This window comes from Scardinius erythrophthalmus (assembly GCF_964197995.2).
Source record: "Scardinius erythrophthalmus genome assembly, chromosome: 6".
In the NCBI taxonomy this organism is placed as follows: domain Eukaryota; kingdom Metazoa; phylum Chordata; class Actinopteri; order Cypriniformes; family Leuciscidae; genus Scardinius; species Scardinius erythrophthalmus.
The window spans coordinates 29,971,691-29,992,573 of NC_138226.1; the positions used below are offsets into that span (position 1 = coordinate 29,971,691).

The 20,883-nt window shown below is 37.0% G+C and overlaps 1 protein-coding gene across 1 annotated transcript; it reads right to left on the reverse strand.

The window, feature by feature from the left end:
- Positions 1–3,161: 3,161 nt before the first annotated feature.
- Positions 3,162–20,682, reverse strand: gpr156 (G protein-coupled receptor 156). Its single transcript, XM_081367926.1, has 10 exons — positions 20,563–20,682; positions 11,090–11,243; positions 10,075–10,202; positions 9,787–9,922; positions 7,454–7,564; positions 7,240–7,365; positions 6,779–6,874; positions 5,620–5,856; positions 4,938–5,099; positions 3,162–4,629 (listed from the first exon to the last, which is right to left on the reverse strand). Exons 2-10 carry the CDS (start codon positions 11,204–11,206, stop codon positions 3,340–3,342), a joined length of 2,403 nt encoding a protein of 800 aa, XP_081224052.1. The 5' UTR covers positions 11,207–11,243; positions 20,563–20,682; the 3' UTR covers positions 3,162–3,339.
- Positions 20,683–20,883: the final 201 nt, after the last annotated feature.

Genomic DNA, 20,883 nt, shown 5'->3' on the forward strand with positions numbered 1-20,883 from the left:
AATATGATTTATATAGCCTACTATTAACGTGTTTATATTTTATTATTATATTTTCAGTTTAAGTTTTAGTCATTTTGTAATTTGTATTAGATTTTTAAAAATATTTTAGCTTAAATGTACAAAACAACACTGATCTTAATGTTTTGGAGTTTTTTTACACTTCAAAACAGGAACACAACGATTCAATATCTAATATGGATCATTTCAAATGATTCATTCTGAGAGAGTTTTGCATCTGATCACCATTAAAGGGTTAAAATTGACCTTTATGTTCACTTAATTGTGAAATTGTGATTAAAAAACGTTAAAAATTAATTACAATAATTTCCATCCAACATTTCATCCAATATATTAAGGAATACAGCATATGATGGGATCATGAAAATGTGCTTCAAATGAAGAATGACCCTATTTTACAACAATATTTTACAATCCTCCAAAGCAAACAAGTGATTTGCATCCAAGTTATGTCAATACTGTCAGGTCAGCAAGACTTTTAGATTACTTTTGACCTAACTCGTTTTCTACATTGATTTGAATTGGTTAATCTTGTGTCACTATGAATTTGTCCTGGAAGAATCTCACATATGAAGGCACATATTCTCGTACTTTCATAGTGCACATTAAATTTGATGCACAAAAGGCTGATATGCACGACTTTTGCTCAGATTTTAATAGTCGTGTAGTGTATTCCAGCCTTAACTTGACATGTTGGAGTTTTCTTTTCACCAGTGTATTCTTTGACCTGTGACGTACTGTCATTAATTGAGAAAGCAATGTAATGGGGGTGTTGTTGAATAAGTTCTCTGCCCCTTTTTGTTACTTTTTTGAATCAGACTGCTTTTAAATGCGTTAGTAATGTTTTCAGACATTGTTCATTTGACACCACTATATCCAAATGCAGGGATGGTGTACATAACATAGGCATGTTTCAGCTAAAAATGTTTGCACATTCCTGCGATGGGCTTACATAACGCAGCCTAGAACATAATTGCTTATTTACATTTCGTAGACGGGCAGATTCTCCTTTCCCCCGCCATCAACATGATTGTGGTTTAGATCTGCAGTGCATTAACCAATGTACTGTACAACATGCGTGTTATGCAGAATATTTCAAAACGTCTGTGCTTCTTTTCTAATCTTTTCTGATCTTGTTGCTTTGAGCACATTTTACAATGATGTTTCACAAATAGCCCTATCTGCAATAGAACAAGTGATGCAAGTAATGCAAGTTGCGATTTCCTTTTTGCCTTAATGCAAATACTTCCTGGGGCAATTGTGTATGCATGTTTTGCACACATGCACAGATGTATACAGTTGCACACATTTATTCAAACGCAAAAGCACAAAAGATAAGCACACATCTCATCACTCTTACATTCAGTCTTTTAGTAGGCCTATATGCGATCATGTTCATGTACACTGCATGTAAATAATTATATGATGAATAAGTTATGACAATGTGTTTTTTTAATTGCTTTAACTCATCAAAACAAGTTAAGCAATTTTATACAAGATATAAATACTTTATACAAGATTCAACTACTTTAAGTCAGTTTAATCTAGTTTAAGTTGAAATGACTTAAACGTCTAAGTTGATTGTACTTAAAAACTTTTTTACAGTGTATTTGTTTGTAGATGTTCATTGACTGATTCAATAAATTTAGTTTTATCGAAAAAACTTGTTTACAAGAGGGACACAGACACATAAACACATCCTTAAGTTTTTAGACAAATGCACTTTAGAAAAAAAAACACTGTTTGGACAAATAAAAGATGCAGCTCAAGTTCTTCAGTCACATTTCCTGCTCCTTAAAAGTTTAAATTATAAATAAGGAGATACACACATATATAACAGCCTTGGTAAACATATAATCTTCTATCAAACAGTACGGAACACACCAAAAATAAGTATGTTGTAAAGCATTCTGAAAGAGACATACTTACATTCAAACCAGTATTCACAAAATGTATCTTCAAAGCAATGACAATGGAATGTTTTATGTATAGCACAAAATAAAGCTTTTTAATTTTGCATGAAAAAGATTTATCAATTGGAAATATTTAATTGATAGCCTATTGAACTGTGAGAGCAACTTAAAATGATCAAGGCACTACATCACATAAGAATTCAATACAAAACACTAAAAGCTAACTTCACAGCTGATTGTTTTTTTTTTTTCTTTTCTTTTTTTGACAATATTTGCATATTCCTTATCTAATGTCTTTTAGGTTTTGCACAGTGTTTCTAAATTCAAATGTATGTAAATAGGATTGTAAAAATCAGTCATAACCTATACTTTTTTGAATTATTGAAATGTAGAAAAGGTGTATGGATATGGATATAATAGCTTTCTTAAAGAAATAAGTGTAAACAAATCTCTTTCTTTTTTTAAACACACAGGAATTGGCTCTTGGCTCTCACAAAAAAATGGCTCGTTTTCATTTAGTTATGCTAATCAGAGAATAGGTAAGCATGAACATTACTTTTATGACACATTACATCATGTGCATTTGTTCCCCATTTCATAATATAGCTTTTATGAGCCTAAAAACTTTAAAAAGTGGTTTGACCATCAAGTAAATTAATACAAATATGTGTACACATCTTTGAACAGTTTTCAAACATGTTAAAAAAATTGGATTTCTTGGAAATCATTGATTTTATAATAAAATATTTTTTCAGGGATTCCATTTGACTTTTGTAAACCTGAACTAACCATGTATAACTATTACCAAGTCTTAAAGACGTCACTCATTTCAAAACATTTCATGTTTTTATGATTTAGTTAAGAATTCAGACATATAATTCTACAATTCAGCCATTATGAGACTTTTTTTTAAACGACAGAGATATTTTTGACTTTAAACTCCATCAAAAATATCAAAAAAAAAATTATGAAACATCCAAGTTATAAATAAAACGTCAATAATAATAAAAAAATGTGTATTCAAGTCTGCATTAAGTGCATTTTTTAATGTTCACTGGTCAAAAGTTTGGAATAATTACGATTTTTAAAATAAAAAATACAGTAAAAACAGTAATATTGTGAAATATTATTACAATTTACAATAACTTTTCTATTTGAATATATTTTAAAATGTATTTATTATTAAATTAGTATTTAAATGTAATCATATTTAACAATGTTACTGTTTTACTGTATTTTTGATCAAATACATGCGGCCTTGGTGAAATTAAAAGACTTCTTTCAAAAACATCAAAATTGCAATTATTCCAAACTATAGTGTATATCTAAATAACTTAATAAGGTTCAGACAAAACAAAAAGAGCATTACATCACTGACCCATATATAAATAATGGATGTGCAGTCCGTTCAGACAAAGGTTGGTTTAAGGTCGACTTTAAAGTTCACGACAGGACGTGTTGAGCGGTAGAAGTCCTCATCCTCGCTGTCAGAGGTCCCTGAGGTGAGGCTGTCTGTGGAGTCGTAGGGGTGATGACAGGCCCCGCAGTAGGACCGCTGGTAGTAACAGTAGTCCTCTGAGCTGCTGGAGTCTGAGTCTGAGTAGTCATACGGCTCCTCTGAGTGTTTAACCCCCTCTATCAACCCAGCGGGGCCAGGTTGAGGAACCTGTCCCGTGAAAGGAGTAACGGAACATTTGTGAGAAGAACATTCCCAACTGTCCTGTCCACAGCCACGCCTAGTCTTTGCTTTCTCGACCCTCTTTCTCCTCTTTCCCTCGTGCCAAAAGTCATGTCTTTGAGGGTTGCTGGTTGGACTCGTTTTAGAGTCATCATCCCTCAACTTTTCATGGTCTGGTAGTGCTGATGCCCTACTGCGCCCTGGAGGTACCGAGCCTGGAAAATAGTAAGGGGGAGGTCCACCTCTCGAGGAGTAAAATGGAGGTCTGCGTTTACGCATGAGATAGGGTGAGATGGTGGGGAAAATGAACTGTAGAGGAGATCGAGGAGAAAGAGTTACGCTCAGATCGTCTGGCTTGATGGAAGGGCTTCGAACCCGGTCGGGCGATTTGACAGAACTGCTTATGGCATCCATACTCAGGTCCTGCAGGATCTCCACCAGCTGCTCATTGGTTACAAAACCCAGTCGTCCCACTGATGACATTTCTGGAATCTCCATGGAGGCTGATGGCTCTGGAGACTCAACCTGAGGTGAACTACACCGAGCAGGACCCAAAGAAGAGCTTTCCTGATCCGAAAGCTTCTCCAAAATTTCTTTTCTAAGACCTGAGTTTCTGATATTGTTCACGGCTGGAATTCCATCTTCTGTGTTTCCATTCAGACTCACAACCTCATCTTTAGGAGGTGGAAGTCTCAGGTGTGGTGGAGAAGAGGGAACATTTAAAGCTACTGAGCCTTCGGGGGACGTTTGCTTTGAGGTAGTGTGAGTGGGAAGCGGTGGAGGAGGTACATAGGGAGGTGGAGAAAGAGCTCTGGTGGGAGCAACTTCTGAGTATTTCCTGAGAAGAAGGGTTGGAGAGTCTGGAGATACCACTGTGGTTTGGGTGGAGGAGGAGTTGAGGTTAGTGTTGGAGGAGTCCATTTCTCCCTCGTCCACGGGGTGGCTAGCAGTCATCAGTTTGAGCAACTTGTCCTTGGCATTGTTCACTTGTTCCTGTAGGCTATCAATAACAGCATTCTTCTGCAAATAGGGAGGAAAAATGGATTTGAACATCATCGCCTTAATCACAGTCATTATCTAGAATGGCTCACGTCACTAAGTAGGTGTATGGGATAGATGCCAATTTTACAGGATGTGAGATCATAAAAGCGGTGCCTTGAGGAAATATAAAACAAAGGATCCAACCTCGCTTGTGGTGTAGTGACGCAAAACACACTGCTGTCCACACCCAACACGTGAATTCATCATTACACTTAACCAAACCAGGAATCACTGTGAGCATCACTTTGCTTTGAATAACACAATGTAAATGTAATAACTATTGGTACCTCATTAATGAGTCTTTTCATGGAGTCATTTTCACCAAGTAGATAATAGATCTCATCCTCGCTGTACATGGAGTTTGTGGACTTGCTAGGACTACTGAAGTATTTGGCCATTTGACTGGGATGTGAGTTTGTCTCCTCTTCAAACTGTCTCCATTGGGTCAGCTAGAGGGAAGAATAATAATAATGATTAAGTAGATAGGTACAGGTACAGCAGGGGTATTAAATCATATACATTTAAAGAGTGTTTCATGCTAATGTTCAGTTATTAAATGATTTATTTATTGTGCAATAACTTCAGTTCAGGCATTATCAGGTCTGTGTGATTCATTAACCAAATGTTTCCCTTTTTTATGCCAGTCTTTTTGGTCTTAAACACTCACACACAGGCACACACACACACACACACACACACACACACACACACACCTGATGTATGCTCAATCACCGTCATAAAGAGCTGACATTAGCAATGTCCTCTCCAAATGAACAGGACACATTGCGTAACACATTTGATGTTGAATGCTGACTCGTCACCTGCTTCACCTCCTGTGTTAGAGTTATTGATTGGTTCAACCTCAACATAACCCTTTTCAGATCCAAAAATGTAAATGTCTGGACAAAGACTGACTCAGAGTTTGACTGCAAATCATCAGATATTGGCTGTGAATTGACCAGGACGTACTTGAGGGACGAACAGCAGGCAGTTTATGGCCATTGTACAGATGAAGATTGCTCCAGACACTACACTGTAGACCACATTGGGCCAGGCGTACAGGTAAAGAGAGACGGGCACGGCCACAGCGGTCGACATGGTCACCAGGCAGACAGCACCCATGATGGTCATAGACTGGTTTACTGGAGGTAAGCTGACATTGCTTGTCAGGCCGGCAAGATACGTCCCGTACAAGAGGAGGCTGCCCTGTAAAAAAGAGAGGGTTTTCAGTGTGAACCAAAATGTTTTTTATCATAACCTGTATGAATATTTTGTGAATTCCAAATGAATGATGAGAATGTAAATTATTAGGCTTGTTTGTTCTTAATAAAACTATTAATGCATAAAGAAAATAAAGTGAAGATTATTATGACAAATCATTTCATTACTGTAACAAGCCCATTTGTATTTGAGCCTTTTTTATTCTCGTTCGATTCTTATGGTTCCACAATGCATCTTACTGTTTTAATATTTATTTACATCATTTTTATACTATGCTCCCCCCCCCCCAAATTGACTTAGACTAAAACCATATAAAAAAAAAGAATAAAAAAAAAATATATTAATTCATTTGTATTTCTTAATCTAGTTGCCAAGGCACGATTTTTCATTTTAATTTAGTTTAATTTGATATACTAAAATAACTAAAACTAAAATAAAACAATAAAAAACCTATACAGACCTAAATAAATAATAAAAATGTCAAAACCATGTTATATATAAATATTAAAATAAAAACTTAAATATGTATTTAAATAGTATTAAAATATCTAAAATAGTATTAAAATAAAAACTAAAACCAAAAAATACAAATAAAACTATAATAGTATTCCAATGATTCTAAAATAACACTGGTCACATTGCCTCACATTGGCTTCAGTTTCTTTCAAGCAATCATCCTACAGTACAGTATATATGTAAAATACACTATTCTGTTCAAATGTTTGGGGTCTGTAAGCTTTTAATTTTTTTATGTTTTTGAAAGAAGCATCAGCATTTACTTAATACAATACAATAAAGTAAAAACAGTAATATTGTGAAATTATTAAAATATTTATTACAACGTTTAAATTTTTTATATATTTAATGTAATGTAACTCATTCCTATGATGCCAAAGCTGAATGTTACCTTAAGCACGGAGAGCAGGATTACCCACAGGTCCGAGTAGAGAGAAGAACAGGAGTCTAGCTGGGTCAGAGAATAGGATGCGTCCAGCTCTATTACCTGACATAAAGAAGAAACAACACAAAATACTTTACATGCCACAAATCAATGGAGCTTGCATCAGTTCTCCCTTTTATGGCTCTTTACATCCCTATAGGAGTAATGGCTGTGGATATTCAAAAATGAAGTATGGCATCATCACTGCTTTAAGAATGCAAGTTTCTGAATAAATCTGGGTCTTAATCTCACACAAAACTTAGTTCCCACACGGCTTGAAATATAGTACTTCTACTTCTATAGTGCTTGTATGGTGATTTTTTTGTAGTTTTTGTGAAGCATGACAGACATTGTCCTTTTGAATTGTCATTGTTTAGAAAAGAGCTGTGTGAAAAGCTGTTCATAAAAATCCGGGTGGGTAAGCATACCTTCACCATAGCACTAACAGACCGAGAGCACTTGATCGGATCCGTCAGACCCCATGTTGACAGAACAACAACATCCACTAGGACCAGCAGCGCAACCAAACCCATCAGCTGGATGTCTCTGATAATCTGAAACACAACAGAACACTATTATGAAGCCAGTGACATTAAACCAATAATTCATAGCCTATTCATTCGCAGACATATCATAACTCACCACTCTCTTGTCGGGCACACGCTGAGTGAACACTCTGTAGAGCCGCCATGTTTTCCCAAGAATGGGTCCAAACACCAGAGAGCTGCCGATACACAGTGTCCACATCCGCGCCTGAGATGGTACAGAAAAAGATACGCACATTTAACAAGAGAACCGCTTTTAATTCTGTTCTGGTAGTAGCGACATGACACAATCATTCACATTAGTCGCATTTGTATTTGTACATAACCATAGAAATCACGACACTGTTTGTTTGTTAAAGTAACCATGAAATCAAATTTGGCAAAAAAAAAAAAAAAAAAAAAAAAAATGGAATATTGCAGTATTACATTATTATTGTGTCCTCATAATCTTTAATCAAAATAACTTCCTCTAACTAAGGCTAGTGTGATAACTAACTAATTAGAAACATACACAGTAGCACTACACACTAATTTGCATGTCTGTTCGTTCTCAGTTCTGCATGTCAGAGTTTGGTTCTCGGAGATATCTCTCCGCGACGGCAGAGGACGATATCCCCAGCCCGAGTTGTGGACCCTTCATGTTTGTCCCCTTGAAGGGTACCAACTGAGGGACATTGGGCTTTCACCTGAAGTCATAGAGACCATTCCCAGTGCAAGGGCCCCCTCCACTAGAAGAAGTTATGCCAGTAAATGTGGTGTCTTTGAAAGGTGGTGCAGATCCAGTTAACTGCCAGATAGCTTCAGTTCTGTACTTCCCGCAGGAGAAATGATCAGCAGGCACATGTCCCGCCACTCTCAGGGTTTATGTGGCCTCTTTATCGGCTTGCCAAGCCTTGATTGATGGGGTGCCACTCGGGAAGCATCCTCTGCTCGCTCGTTTCATTCGTGGGGCCTGGCAACTGAGGCATCCCGCTAGAAACAAGATTCCTTCATGGGACTTAGCTATAGTCCTTGAGGGGCTGGTAGAGACCCCCTTAGGGTCAGTGTCTGACAAGCTTCTGACTCCAAAAATTATTTTTCTTACGGCTATCACCTCACTCTTGAAGCCTTATGCCCTCCGCCGTTGACAATGAGAAACTTCACCAACTGTTTCCAGTCTGTGCCTATGTAAACCTAGCCAGTGGAGTAAGTCAGGGCAAATATTTGTTTGTCAAGGGGGCTGAAACGGGGGCGGCTGCCACCAAGTATACAATTTCACATTGGGTGACTACAAAACCGTGGAAGGTCCAGACACCCTCAGTGCGGCGGTTGGGGTATTCTTGCTCCCAAAGCGCGTCAGCGCTGTATTGAGAGTAGGTTTTGAAAGGGAACATCTCGGGTTACTTGACTGTAACCCTGTTCCCTGAAAAAGTTGGAACGACATGCTGCGATACATTGCCGCACTGAGGATGTCCCAGGACAGCTCTTCAGACAAAATGATACCTGAGGACCTGTGGCACAAATATAGCCTCTGACCAGCGCGCTTTGCGATGACGTCACCGTCTGAGGCTGTCAAGTTTCATTGACGTGTTACACACATTATTCACAGCTGGTCATACAAAGATGCTTCAGCGCAGCATCTCGTTCCCACGTTTTCAGGGAACAGGGTTACAGTCAAGTAACCTGAGAAGTTTTCACTCAATATATTTTAAAATGTCATTTCTTCCTGTGATGGTAAAGCTGAATTTTCAGCATCATTACTCTAGTCTTCAGTGTCACATGATCCTTCAGAAATCATTCTTATCAAGAAACATATCTTATTATTATCTATGTTGAAAACAAATGTGTTGCTTAATATTTTTGTGGAAAACATGATACATTCCTTTCAGGATTATTTGGTGGACATAAATTTATTTGAAACCGAAATCTTAAAAATTTCTTTACTGTGACTTTTTCTCAATTTTATGCATCCTTGCTGAAGAAAAGTTTTCATTTCTTTAAAAACAAAATCTTACTGACTTATCTTTAAATCTTAAAATCTTATCTTTTTTTTTTTACCACTGCTAATCTATCCAAAACAGCAACACACAATCAACACACTCACATAACGTTACACATTCAAAGAACTAAATCCAGAGTCATTTCAAGTATAAACAATGGATATGCAATCAATCACAGATGTAGGGTTTGAGAAGCCTTACAGCTTAAAGTCAACAAGAATTCTGTTAAACGTGGTTTGGTGCATTAAAGGAGATTTATGGAGTTGTTAAATGTAAACAGCCCTTTAGCAATTCAGAATAATAAGCCAGCTGTGTGATTTACAAGACTGTTTTAAATATACTAAAGTAAAGGGGGGTACTGTACAAAGAGAAGGGGGTCTTACTTGTGTAATCTGATGGAGTTGACTTTCAAAATCTAAATAACCAAGTGTGTGTGTGTGTGTGTGTGTACCTGTAAGACAGCTCTTGATCCTGCTCCTGACAGCGGTTCTCTCTCCTCCACAGCGAATAAGAAGCCGCAGCTGTATGTGAGGAGACTGCCACAGAGAGTCAACACATTCAGATTGGGACTGGACATCTTCACTATCCTGTGTCAGAGGTACAGAATCAAAATTAATGTTGGTGGCCATAGTTGCTGAGGTGGCTATAGACAAACCAAAACCCTAGTAAAGTGATAAATTAGTCATATATGTCATGATTGAGAGCTATGAGAACAAGAAGAGATCCAGCCATTTCATACCTGTTGTTTTTGAAGCGTAGAGTGAAAATGAGGAAGAAAAGAGCCAGCAGAATCCCACAAGAGAGCAGCGTCCAGACTACAGCCCGAAGAGCCGGAGACAGAGACTGACTCTGGACACCCACACCGCTCTATACACAGACAAACAGCAAAACATACTTAATACAAAAGTTCAAAAGTTTGGGAAAGAAGTCTCTTCTGCTCACCAAGGCTGCATTTATTTGATCAAAAATACAGTAATAATGTTAAATATTGTTACAATTTAAAATAACTGTTTTCTATTTCTATTGAATTATATTTTGTCATTTATTCCTGTGATCAAAGCTGAATTTTCAGCATCATTACTCCAGTCTTCAGTGTCACATGATCCTTCAGAAATCATTCTGATATGCTGATTTCCTGCTTAAGAAACGTATTATTATTATCAATGTTTTAAACAGATGAGCTGTTTAATATTTTTTGTTAAAATCGTGATTTTTTTTCAGGATTCTTTGAATAGAAAGTTCAAAAGAACAGCATTTATTTGAAATAGAAATCTTTGTAACATTAGAAATGTCTTTACTGTCACTTTTGATCAATTTAATGCATCCTTGACTCCTTGCTAAATAAAATTGAGGTATACTGACCAAACCTAGACTATAATGAACACCAGGTTTCTTCAGTCTTAAGTTTAAATTAGAAATATAGGTTACACTTATTTAAAGGTGTCAGTATTACAGTGTAATTGTACATTTAAGTACTGAGTAATAATAATTAACTACATGTACTTACTATAGGGTTATGATTAGGATGAGGGTTTGGTTTAGGGTTAATTGCATGTAATTATGCATAATGTATAGTTATTACTACAGTAATTACATGTAACATATGTAACAATTACACTGTAAAATAAAGTGTTACCGAAATATATAAAATAGAAGCATTGTCACTAGTGGTCTCAGTCAGACTGTTTGTAAAAATGTAAGTGTAATTGTCTCTGAGTGTGTTGTGGTGGACTTATGTGAGTGTGTGTATGTACCGCTGAGAGCGCACAGAGTCTCTGCAGGACGTCCCAGCCCTGCTGACTGTTCACTCCTGGGTCGATGAAGCAGACGCCAGACTCACAGTGAGAGCTGCAGTTCAGTCCTGCCTCCATTACTGGCCTGAGCTCTAGCTCAACTCATACACACATCCTGAAAGATAGAAATTAAACTTCATACAAAGCTGTACTTCATACAATGACACAATGATTACACAGCATTGTAGTTGGGATGTAAAATGTATGAAACAAACTTGCTATCAAACCTCAGATCTGTTTTTAGGTACATTGTGGAAGACTGAACACAAGATGGCGCTGTTATTCATAGTTTCAATAAAAAAGTCTGGAATTTAGTTACACTGAAATATAAATTATTCCCAGTTCAGTCTGTTTTTATAAGACTGTAAAAACGATACAAAACGATCTATGATAATTAATGACTGTTACTAAAGGAATGTTTATTTGTTTTTTGTCATGAGATTGGCTTCTTCAGATGAAGATATTTTTTCATATCTACTATAGTGACATAGTTTCTGTTTGTCCCTGTGACCCTACATAGAAAATAGAAGGATAGATGGGTACATTTCTGCTATTATGTAGAGAAATATAGTAAAACAAATCCAATCAAAACTGTTGGTAAGCGCTACAGTACAAAAATAAGATCTTGTGGCATTCCTTATGTTTAATCACATATCAGAGCTTTTTGAAATCAATTTTTTTTATATAGACGACGTTTAAAAGTGCAGTAAGCAATTTCTGTGAAAAACTGTTGATATTTCAACCCAAACAAACACACCCCTCCCTTCATTGCTCCGCCCCCAAAATGCACAAACATGCATTGCAAGAGTGGATGTCTCTTTATCATAGCTGAAGTGAAGCAAAATAATGCTTAGTGAAAAAAATGCGAAGATAGCAAACAAACAACAAGGAAAAACAAAAAATTAACATACAGTACAAAAGTGTATAAGCTAGAGTTGGTTAGTCGCCAGCACCTCACCAGCTCCAGTCAATGACACTCAAAACTGTCCTGTTACTATAGCTAATGTCACAACAACAGCATATTGGTTCTGTGCAGCACATCAAAACCAATGTTACTCATGTATTGAGCAGAAACAACGTTTCAAGTTTTGTCTGTTAAACACAAAAGAAGATATTTTGAAGAATTTTGGTAACCAGACAGCTGACGGTGGCCGCATTGACTACTGTAGTATTTGTCCAGTCAATGGCTACCGTCAGCTGTCTGGTTACCGACATTCTTCAAAATATATATTTTTTTGTGTGTGTTTGAACAACAGAAGAAAGAAACTCATTCAGGTCTGGAACAAATTAAGGGTAAGTAAATGATGACATAATTTTCATTTTTGAGTGAACTATCCCTTTAACGCGGGTCCTAAAGCTCTGGTATGATCATAACCTTTCTTTTTCCAGTGATATTCCTCTGACCTTTTCTCTTTTGTAATGTCTCTCAGCCATCTCTCTTTCTACAGTCTATCTTAAAATAATCTCCCTCTTGCTCTCTCTCTCCCCCATCATGAGTAGACCTGACCCCTAATGCTGATTGGCTACAAGTGTGCTGTACTGCTCGGTCCGATCCACTTTCAACAGCGTTCACACTTGTAGTTCAATTAGATTGGTTTTCTTTTGGTCCAGACCACCCCCCTCCCAAAAACTGTTTTTGTATGCTTAGCGTTCACATTGCCATTTTAACACAGAACCTAAAGATACTGAACCTAAAGGCATAGAGATATCTTCACAACCTGATTGGTCGGCTTTTACTTGAGACAGAACTAACCGAACATCCAAAACAATGCTGTGTGCTGGGATAAATGTGCTCGTTGAAAGTGCGTAGCCTACATATGATGGTATTCTGACCAGCTGAGAACTAGTGAAGAGAGCGCATGATGAGAAAAAAAAAACAGGCATCATGCATGTCCCGTTTTTGGTTTGTTTACATATCTTTGGTCCATGTTGCGTTCATATATCATTCGAACCAAACCAGAGTTCATTTGGAAGCAGACCAAGACCAATCTTTTCAGCAGTCTTGGTCCGCTTGTTTGGGGCGCACCAGGGCAGCGTTCACACTTTCACACCTGCCTCATTTAGTTCAATTGAATCACACTAGAGTTCGTTGTCCCCCTTGGTGCAGTTTGTTTGGGCAGGTGTGAAAGCAGCAATCGCACTCGGGTGCGCACCAAAAGAGGACCAAACAAGTTACCAAGTAACATTTGTTGTCCTCATCCATTATGGGATGAGGACAAATGTTTGTTGACAGTTTGCTCTTTTAGCATGGAAGCTCGCAGACAAACTTGGAGTTGTGAGGAGGTGTGGAGCCTCATATTTGGTCTGCACTTTGGTCTGCACTCTTAACTTTATCAGTTAAGAGCATGCTCTCTCCCCCACAACCGTCTTGCAGCACATATTCGTCTTCGCAAAATCCTAATTACAACATCGTATATATGACTTTGTATCATATGATACTCATAAGTTTCTTCATATTGCATTAGTAGCTGAAGACACCAAATCAGTAAAATAATAAAAATTGCACTATAGAGCTGGTAAGTCCCGCCCCTTCCACAAAACCCCGCTGGACCTCAAAGTTGAAAAATCGTCAGTGCAAGTGAATGGGAGAAAATAATTATTTTCTGGTCCCGTTTGAATTGTGCCATGAATGTGAACATATGTTGTCTGTGAATTTTTTATATAACTTTTCGTGTAAAGAATGATACAATTTAGCGGGTAGAAGTTTGATACGGTTAGACTTTGTGTGAGAGCACTTTGTGGACTACAACTCTCGACGCGTTTGAAACGTCAACACCACTAGCACACGGACACTAGCTCACGGATCCCGCTAAACATGGCTGTGTCTTTGGTGCACTTCACCACCTTCTTTCAGGGAGAGGACAAAATCGTTGAAGTTGGTGAAAACCACGGGTAAGTCAACTTTATGGGGTGACGTCACATAGGCGACATGTAGTCTTTCTCGTTATGTCTTTTCCACAACTGCTAGCCGAAGAATCATACCATATACTGTCAAACTCGTAACATGAAAAGTTATATAAAAAATTCACAGACAACATATGTTCACATTCATGGCACAATTTAAACGGGACCAGAAAATAATTATTTTCTCCCATTCACTTGCATTGACGGTTTTTCAACTTTGAGGTCCAGCGGGGTTTTGCGGAAGGGGCGGAACTTACCTGCTCTATAAAGATCTTCATGACTGCTTTTCCCTGCTTGAGAATGTCTGTCCAATGGATGGATGACCTTAGCACAAGTGTGGTTTTGTTTACAAATTTTGGTTCACTTGCAAAAAGGGCAGTGTGAAAGCGAACCACACCAAACAAAACAAAAATCTACATTTTATTTGGTCCGGACCAAAGTAAGTGAACTAGCGGACTTTCCTGGTGTGAATACAACCTTATTCAAATGAACCGCACTAACAGAGCAATCGCACTAGAGTTCGTTTTAATCGAACCAAACATGCCAAGTGTAAACACACCCTAAGAAATCACTTACTGCACCTTTAAGGCATGTTAGAAAGTTGAAATATTGCTTAGTATCTGAGAATGTTGACGTATCAATGGCCTTTGGATCTCTCAGACCCCAACAGAACACAAGGCATCAGAGAACTGAACAAAGCGACAGACCTCACCGAAATCACAGCTGCCTCCCATGTGACTGTGAGCATTAGAACTTAAAAAGTACAGGCTCATTCTCCTCTTCATTACATAATTATACCCTTGATGTTTAAAAACTGTAATCATCTTGCTCTTCAATCGCTAATGAAAAAAATGAGGGAAGAGCTCAGGCTTGCCTCCACAATACACAGTTGCAAGTAAGTAAATCCCACATGGATGCACCGATTACCACTCACAATGCAGCGCTGTGCGTCACATCGGCAAAATAACCACATGTATGAGCCTGAAAGGGCAGACCACATTACCTGTGCTATGATCTTCACAAAGTTTCAATGTCTAGTAGCACGTCCCGTGCCAGTTTGTTTGAGACATGTAAAGAAAAATAAGCCTGTATTATGCAATTTCAAAATGATTTTAAATGCTGTCCTCACCTGTTAATATATTTATTATGATGAAATTTGTCAAGCCTGTCTTTTTAAAGGTTTTAAATATGGGTGTGTTCTCTGTAAGGTATGTGGATAATTGACATGAAATGCTTTTGGGAAGTTGACATATCCTTGCTAATTCTTTCGGCTTTTACCTCTGTTGAGACAAATGGACAATTTGGGGTCAGTAAACTTGTTGTATTTTTAAATACTTTTATTCAGCGAGGATGCATTCCATGCAATTGATTCAAAGTGCCAGTAAAGACATTTAGAATGTAAAAAAAAAAAAAAAAAAAAAATCTAATAAATGCTGTACTTTTGAACTTTTCTATTCATAAAAAAATCCTGAAAAAAATGTATCACTGTTTCCTCAAAAATATTAAGCATATCAAAGGATCGTGTGACACTGAAATCTGGAGTAATGATGCTGAAAATTCAGCTTTGCTTCACAGGAATAAATTACGTTTGAAATATATTCCAAAAAAACCCCAGTAGTTTTAAATTAAATTTGAATATTTTAGAATATTGCTATTTTACTGTATTTTTGATCAAATAAATGTCGTGTATATTGAATATTTGTCCTTTAAATATGAAAACATAATTGGTCATGCACAGTACAGGAACTAGTAGAGGCAAAAAGCAGTTTTAATGGTCAAATAATTATAGTAAGACATATACTGACTTTTATTCATATAAACTTTCATTTAAAATACTGATGTAGATCAAAATGTTCATGGGCATGTTGTGCGTCAACCCATTAATCCAAATGTGGATCTCCTACTTTTCATTATGTCATATTTTATTAGTAATTTCATAGATGTCAGTTTCAAATTCACTCATTTGTTTATGAATCAGTATATTTGTGACTGTATGTTTGAAGTCAGACCTGATGCCTCACGTGTGTGTGACTAAGCTTTAGAGTGAAGTTAATGTATCAGTGGATCCCTGTGACTGCATGAGCTCTATGAGTCTATCCGAGAGTGTGGATGCGCTTGAGACTGTCTATTCTGGAGTTTTCACGGCTCCAAGCGCCCGAGGCACAGGCATTATACAAGCGCCTCACAGACACACGGTTACTAACAAACAAACGTCTCTGGAAACAAACAGCCGCCACACATTAAAACGCTGAATTCAAAATTAGTCATCCAAGAAGATCCAAGGTCAACCAACAGGCAAATCTATGATACGCAACCATCGTGTAACTAACACTCCTTCAAAAAAGGCTCCTTCAATAGGTTTGCATGCATCCAAGGACAAAAATCACATTAATTTTCTCATAATACATTGCAGCATTTTCCTCTCAGTGTCTGAAACGGTTTGATAAAGGTTCCAGTCTCTCTAAAACCCTCTTTTCTGAGAGTCTACACTGCTCTGATTGGTCAGATGGCCCAGTCTGTTGTGATTGGTGTGTCAGAAACAAAACAACCATTTACTATATCTGAACTTCAGCTCTGGAGGCTTCCTCAGCAAACACAGTGATATGAACCGTAAAAATGGCGTCGGTTTTACTGTATCAATTCAAGCCCAAGTCCTCATGCTTTGGAAGTGGGTTTAGTTTCACAGCGCAGAAAACAACATCTTCTCGACATGTCGACAACACGAACCAAACTCTTTCAGGCCTCAACTACAACTACAGTGTTTTATGGTCAAAGAAGAAGTTGTTTGCAGGCAGCCAATGAAGACCATAGGCTGGCATTATGCAAATGTGTTACAAACCTGCGTAGATTTGTGCATGGAAAAAAAAATGTAATAACTTTGATTACGACTTTGGTTCTTTCTTTTGGGAGACAATAGCTCCATTTATCTGCACTTTGATCTTTGAAACTGTGTAGACCTTTTACATTCACAAACGGCTATATTACACACTACATGAAAGATGATATCCGAAAAAGCAAAATATGGGTATTTTAAGTTTGTTACAGCATTTTTTTTTAACTAAGGAAGCCTCTGTCAAGCAACTACATATGATGCAGGCCTAGGCTAGTCTCGGGAGATATGTGAGACTGAGACTTGAGTCCAAGAGAAAAATAATTTTTACAAATGCTAGTTGTGACTTTGCAGACTTGAGCTGATGAATCAAAATGAGTCACAGACAGAGCCTCAAACTATAGCTGTCGTTTAGTACACCTGCAGTGTGAGCTGATTTACATGAAGAAGAAGAAAAACAACAACCCCAGTCTATGATGTCACCATATCATACATTTCATCTGTCATACTTGTCTTGTCATACTTATCACACTAAGTTTATCATGTCTGTGAAACTGAAGAACAGATACGCAGACTAAACATTGGAGCCAAGTTATATCAAGCTATAAGACATACTGGTATACACATTAATAATGATAAAAATCATAGGCATGAACATGTAATCCTGAATAATTTAGATGCATATTAAATGATCATTTATTAAAAAGATTTAGAAGCCTAAATTAATTTTTGGCTCCAATGAGACTGATTTGACACTTATTGTCTTGTCATAATGCATGCAAATAAACATGTGCTTTAATACAAATATCTCTGGCTTCTTGATTTCTGCTAAATGAATTAATAAATCTGATGTACAAACAGATATATTAATGTTTGTTGAGGTATAACACATTAAAACATTTTATTTAACTTTTATTTGAATCAGCAGCGCAATGTTTTTTTTTTTTCATTTGATACATTTCATACATAGATTTTGTTTGGGCATTAAGCTGAAATTTTGCATTTTGTTAAAATGATTGGTGTAACGTAATGTTTTCAGACTGATGTACTCATAATAAGTCATATTAAACATTTGTGTCTTAAATAAATTTTACCATATGCAGCACATTTTTTAGGCTGTCTGACAAAACATTTTTACAGTGCAGTTTCCTGCACTTTAGTTTCTGTCTTTAGGTGATTAGGATAATCAAAGCCAGTATTATTTCAGGCATTTTAGAGTTACAAACATTAAATCTTTTGGGCTAAAACTTTGTTTTATGTGTCGATGACTTTGGAAAGGCAGTGCATTATAAAGTCAGCTGACTTTATAAAACTTTAATTCCTTCTGGGAAGACGCCAGCCAGAAAAGTGTTTAAACACATTTAAATCCACTCTTTTTTTTTTAACGTTAGATGAGTTTAAACATGCATGCATTTTAGCATTAGATTCATGACACATCTCTTTTCAGGGTGGTGTGGAAATTCCTGTAGTTCCTTCCTAAAGTTGTATTGTCATCTGTCCCAATATAGATCTGTAGTTTACAGTTTCCTGCAGGCACGACCGGCGCAGAGAGGCATTTCCGACAATTTTTCACTCTTCAATATGCAATGGGGAGATGGTGTAAAGACAGAGCAGGCCTGACCAACTACTATATGTTGACCAGCCCATGACTGGACAGTTAAAGGGATGGTTCAGAGTAATTTCAACTAAGGGTCCTTTGCACCATGACCTCGAGCCAAACACCCACCCAGAAGCCTTTTTTCTCTTGGTTGAACATTATTAAAGTTAGAGCTTATTTAGAGAAATCAGCCGTATGGCTTAGTGCAGGCGCTAATGGATCCAAGGATGTATCTCGTAAATTACCCCACTAATAATGCCCAGAATGGTACCAAACTTCTACAGTAGTACAAATAGGTTCTGTACTCATAAAATGAGGCATTGGAAAGTTTGTAAGTATATCAGGAGTTTATTTAAATAACACTTGCCTGATGGCTTATGCTACCATTAATCTGGACGTCGACGTCACTTCCGTGATTTGGGAAAAGTGTAAGGGAGAAGCTAGTGAATTTAACACTCCATAGAAATGTATTTTTTTCAAAGTGTTGACAACTTAGTGTTAACTAATAATTGTTGCAAACTGGTACCAACAAAATATCAGTGCATTCCTGGAACTGGGCGTCGTTACAATACATTCCTTATGCATCGCTTTCTGACAGGACTTTTACAGGCTTTTCCCAAATCACAGAAGTGACCTCGACATCCGGGTTAGCAGTAGCATTAGCCATCAGGCAAGTGTTATTTAAATAAACTCCTGATGTACTTACAAACTTTCCAATACCTCGTTTTATGAGTACAGAACCTATTCTGTAGAAGTTTGGTACCATTCTGGGCATTATTAGTGGGGTAATTTACGAGATACATCCTTGGATCCATTAGCGCCTGCACTAAGCCATTCGGCTGATCTTAACCAGCACATGGAGTTCATGTGAGCTCTGTTTCAATCAAAACACATGACAAAACTCTTCTAGGGGTGTGTCCGCTCTATTCTCATTTGAAATAGACTTATCGCTCATGAACGTGTGAAACATGTATTCAATATTCCCTAGTGACCAATACGAAAAATTTATTTAAAATACATTTATTTTACTTATAATAATGCATTATCATTTCACTTACTTGAGACTTACTGATATAAATACTATTATTAAACTATATTTGGAACACTTTTTTATTGCACAATGCACATTTCTTAATATTAAGCCTAAAATGTGTTTTAATATCACGATTAGTGAGGACAAATTATGTTTAATATCAGTCTTTAAATACAAGATATTTAAAGTGTGCCTAAAGTAAACTTGCAATAGTTCCATTTTAGCACAATCAAATATACTTCAATATATCTTTAGTTGGACCTCAGCACTATTTCCAGATAACTAAAGTGCAAAATTAGTTCAATTTAGCAGACTCAAAAGTACAATTGCAATGTATTTAGATTAAGTACATAAATATATGTAAATGTATCTTTTTATGTAGCATAAAATAAATGTATTTCAAATATATGTTGGTACTTATTTTTCGCTAGGGTCTCTTTAAAAGAGTGATTACAAAATTTCCTAAGCCTTTATTTATTCATCACAGCAGGTCTAGGACTTTTGTCTCATGGTTTGGCATAAAGCAATAGACTTCAGAGAAGTGAATGAGACATTGACGACTACAGAAAAGCGCAGCTAGTGTGTTTGGGGATCATATATGAACAATCATACCCCTCACTCTGTCTTAATCCGTTTAGCAATTTAATAAGCTGATCAAGTAAGAATGCCAGTTATTATTGGTTTACCCCCGCCGACTCAACGCCCACTGAGAGACGCCAATAATCCGACAAATGAAAGTAAAGATGGAATAAAATGGAATGAACTGCCTTTCGTTTTAGGAGCAAACTTAAATGTACTCAGACAACTTTGTTTAGTAGCCGATTAAATTAATTGTAAAAAATATTATTCAAAATAATCAAATTAATAAGTAGGCTAACAATAAAATTCATAGATGTAAAGCATTTATTATTATATAAAGCAACAATAATACAAATGTTTTATGTCGTTGCATTATACCACATTTTTGTGAAGAATTGCCAACTGTTTCCATTTAATTTTAGGTAGCTACTGTTCTACGTAGCACAACATTTGCAACATGAAATTGCCTTATGAAAATAGATTGAGCAAACCTGTGATCCGTGTCCTGATGTCCCCACATGATCCTGAGCAATCCGATACAAAACATCCCATTTAACAAGCGACATCACATCACAGCAGCAAAAGTAATCACGGGTGATCCAAAGGCTCAGTCTGTAGATTTCGAGTTTTAATTGTCTGTGCATCAATGATGAACAGCAGACACTGCATAAACTCCTGAAAAACTGAAGTGAGTGCAGAGGACTGAGTCAGACAGAGAAAGAGGAGGTGGCTGAGAAAGGGAGGGAGAGAGAGAGAGACGGAGAGAGGTTCATTTGGACTGTAAAAAGTGGATATGGTAGGCTGGTGTACCC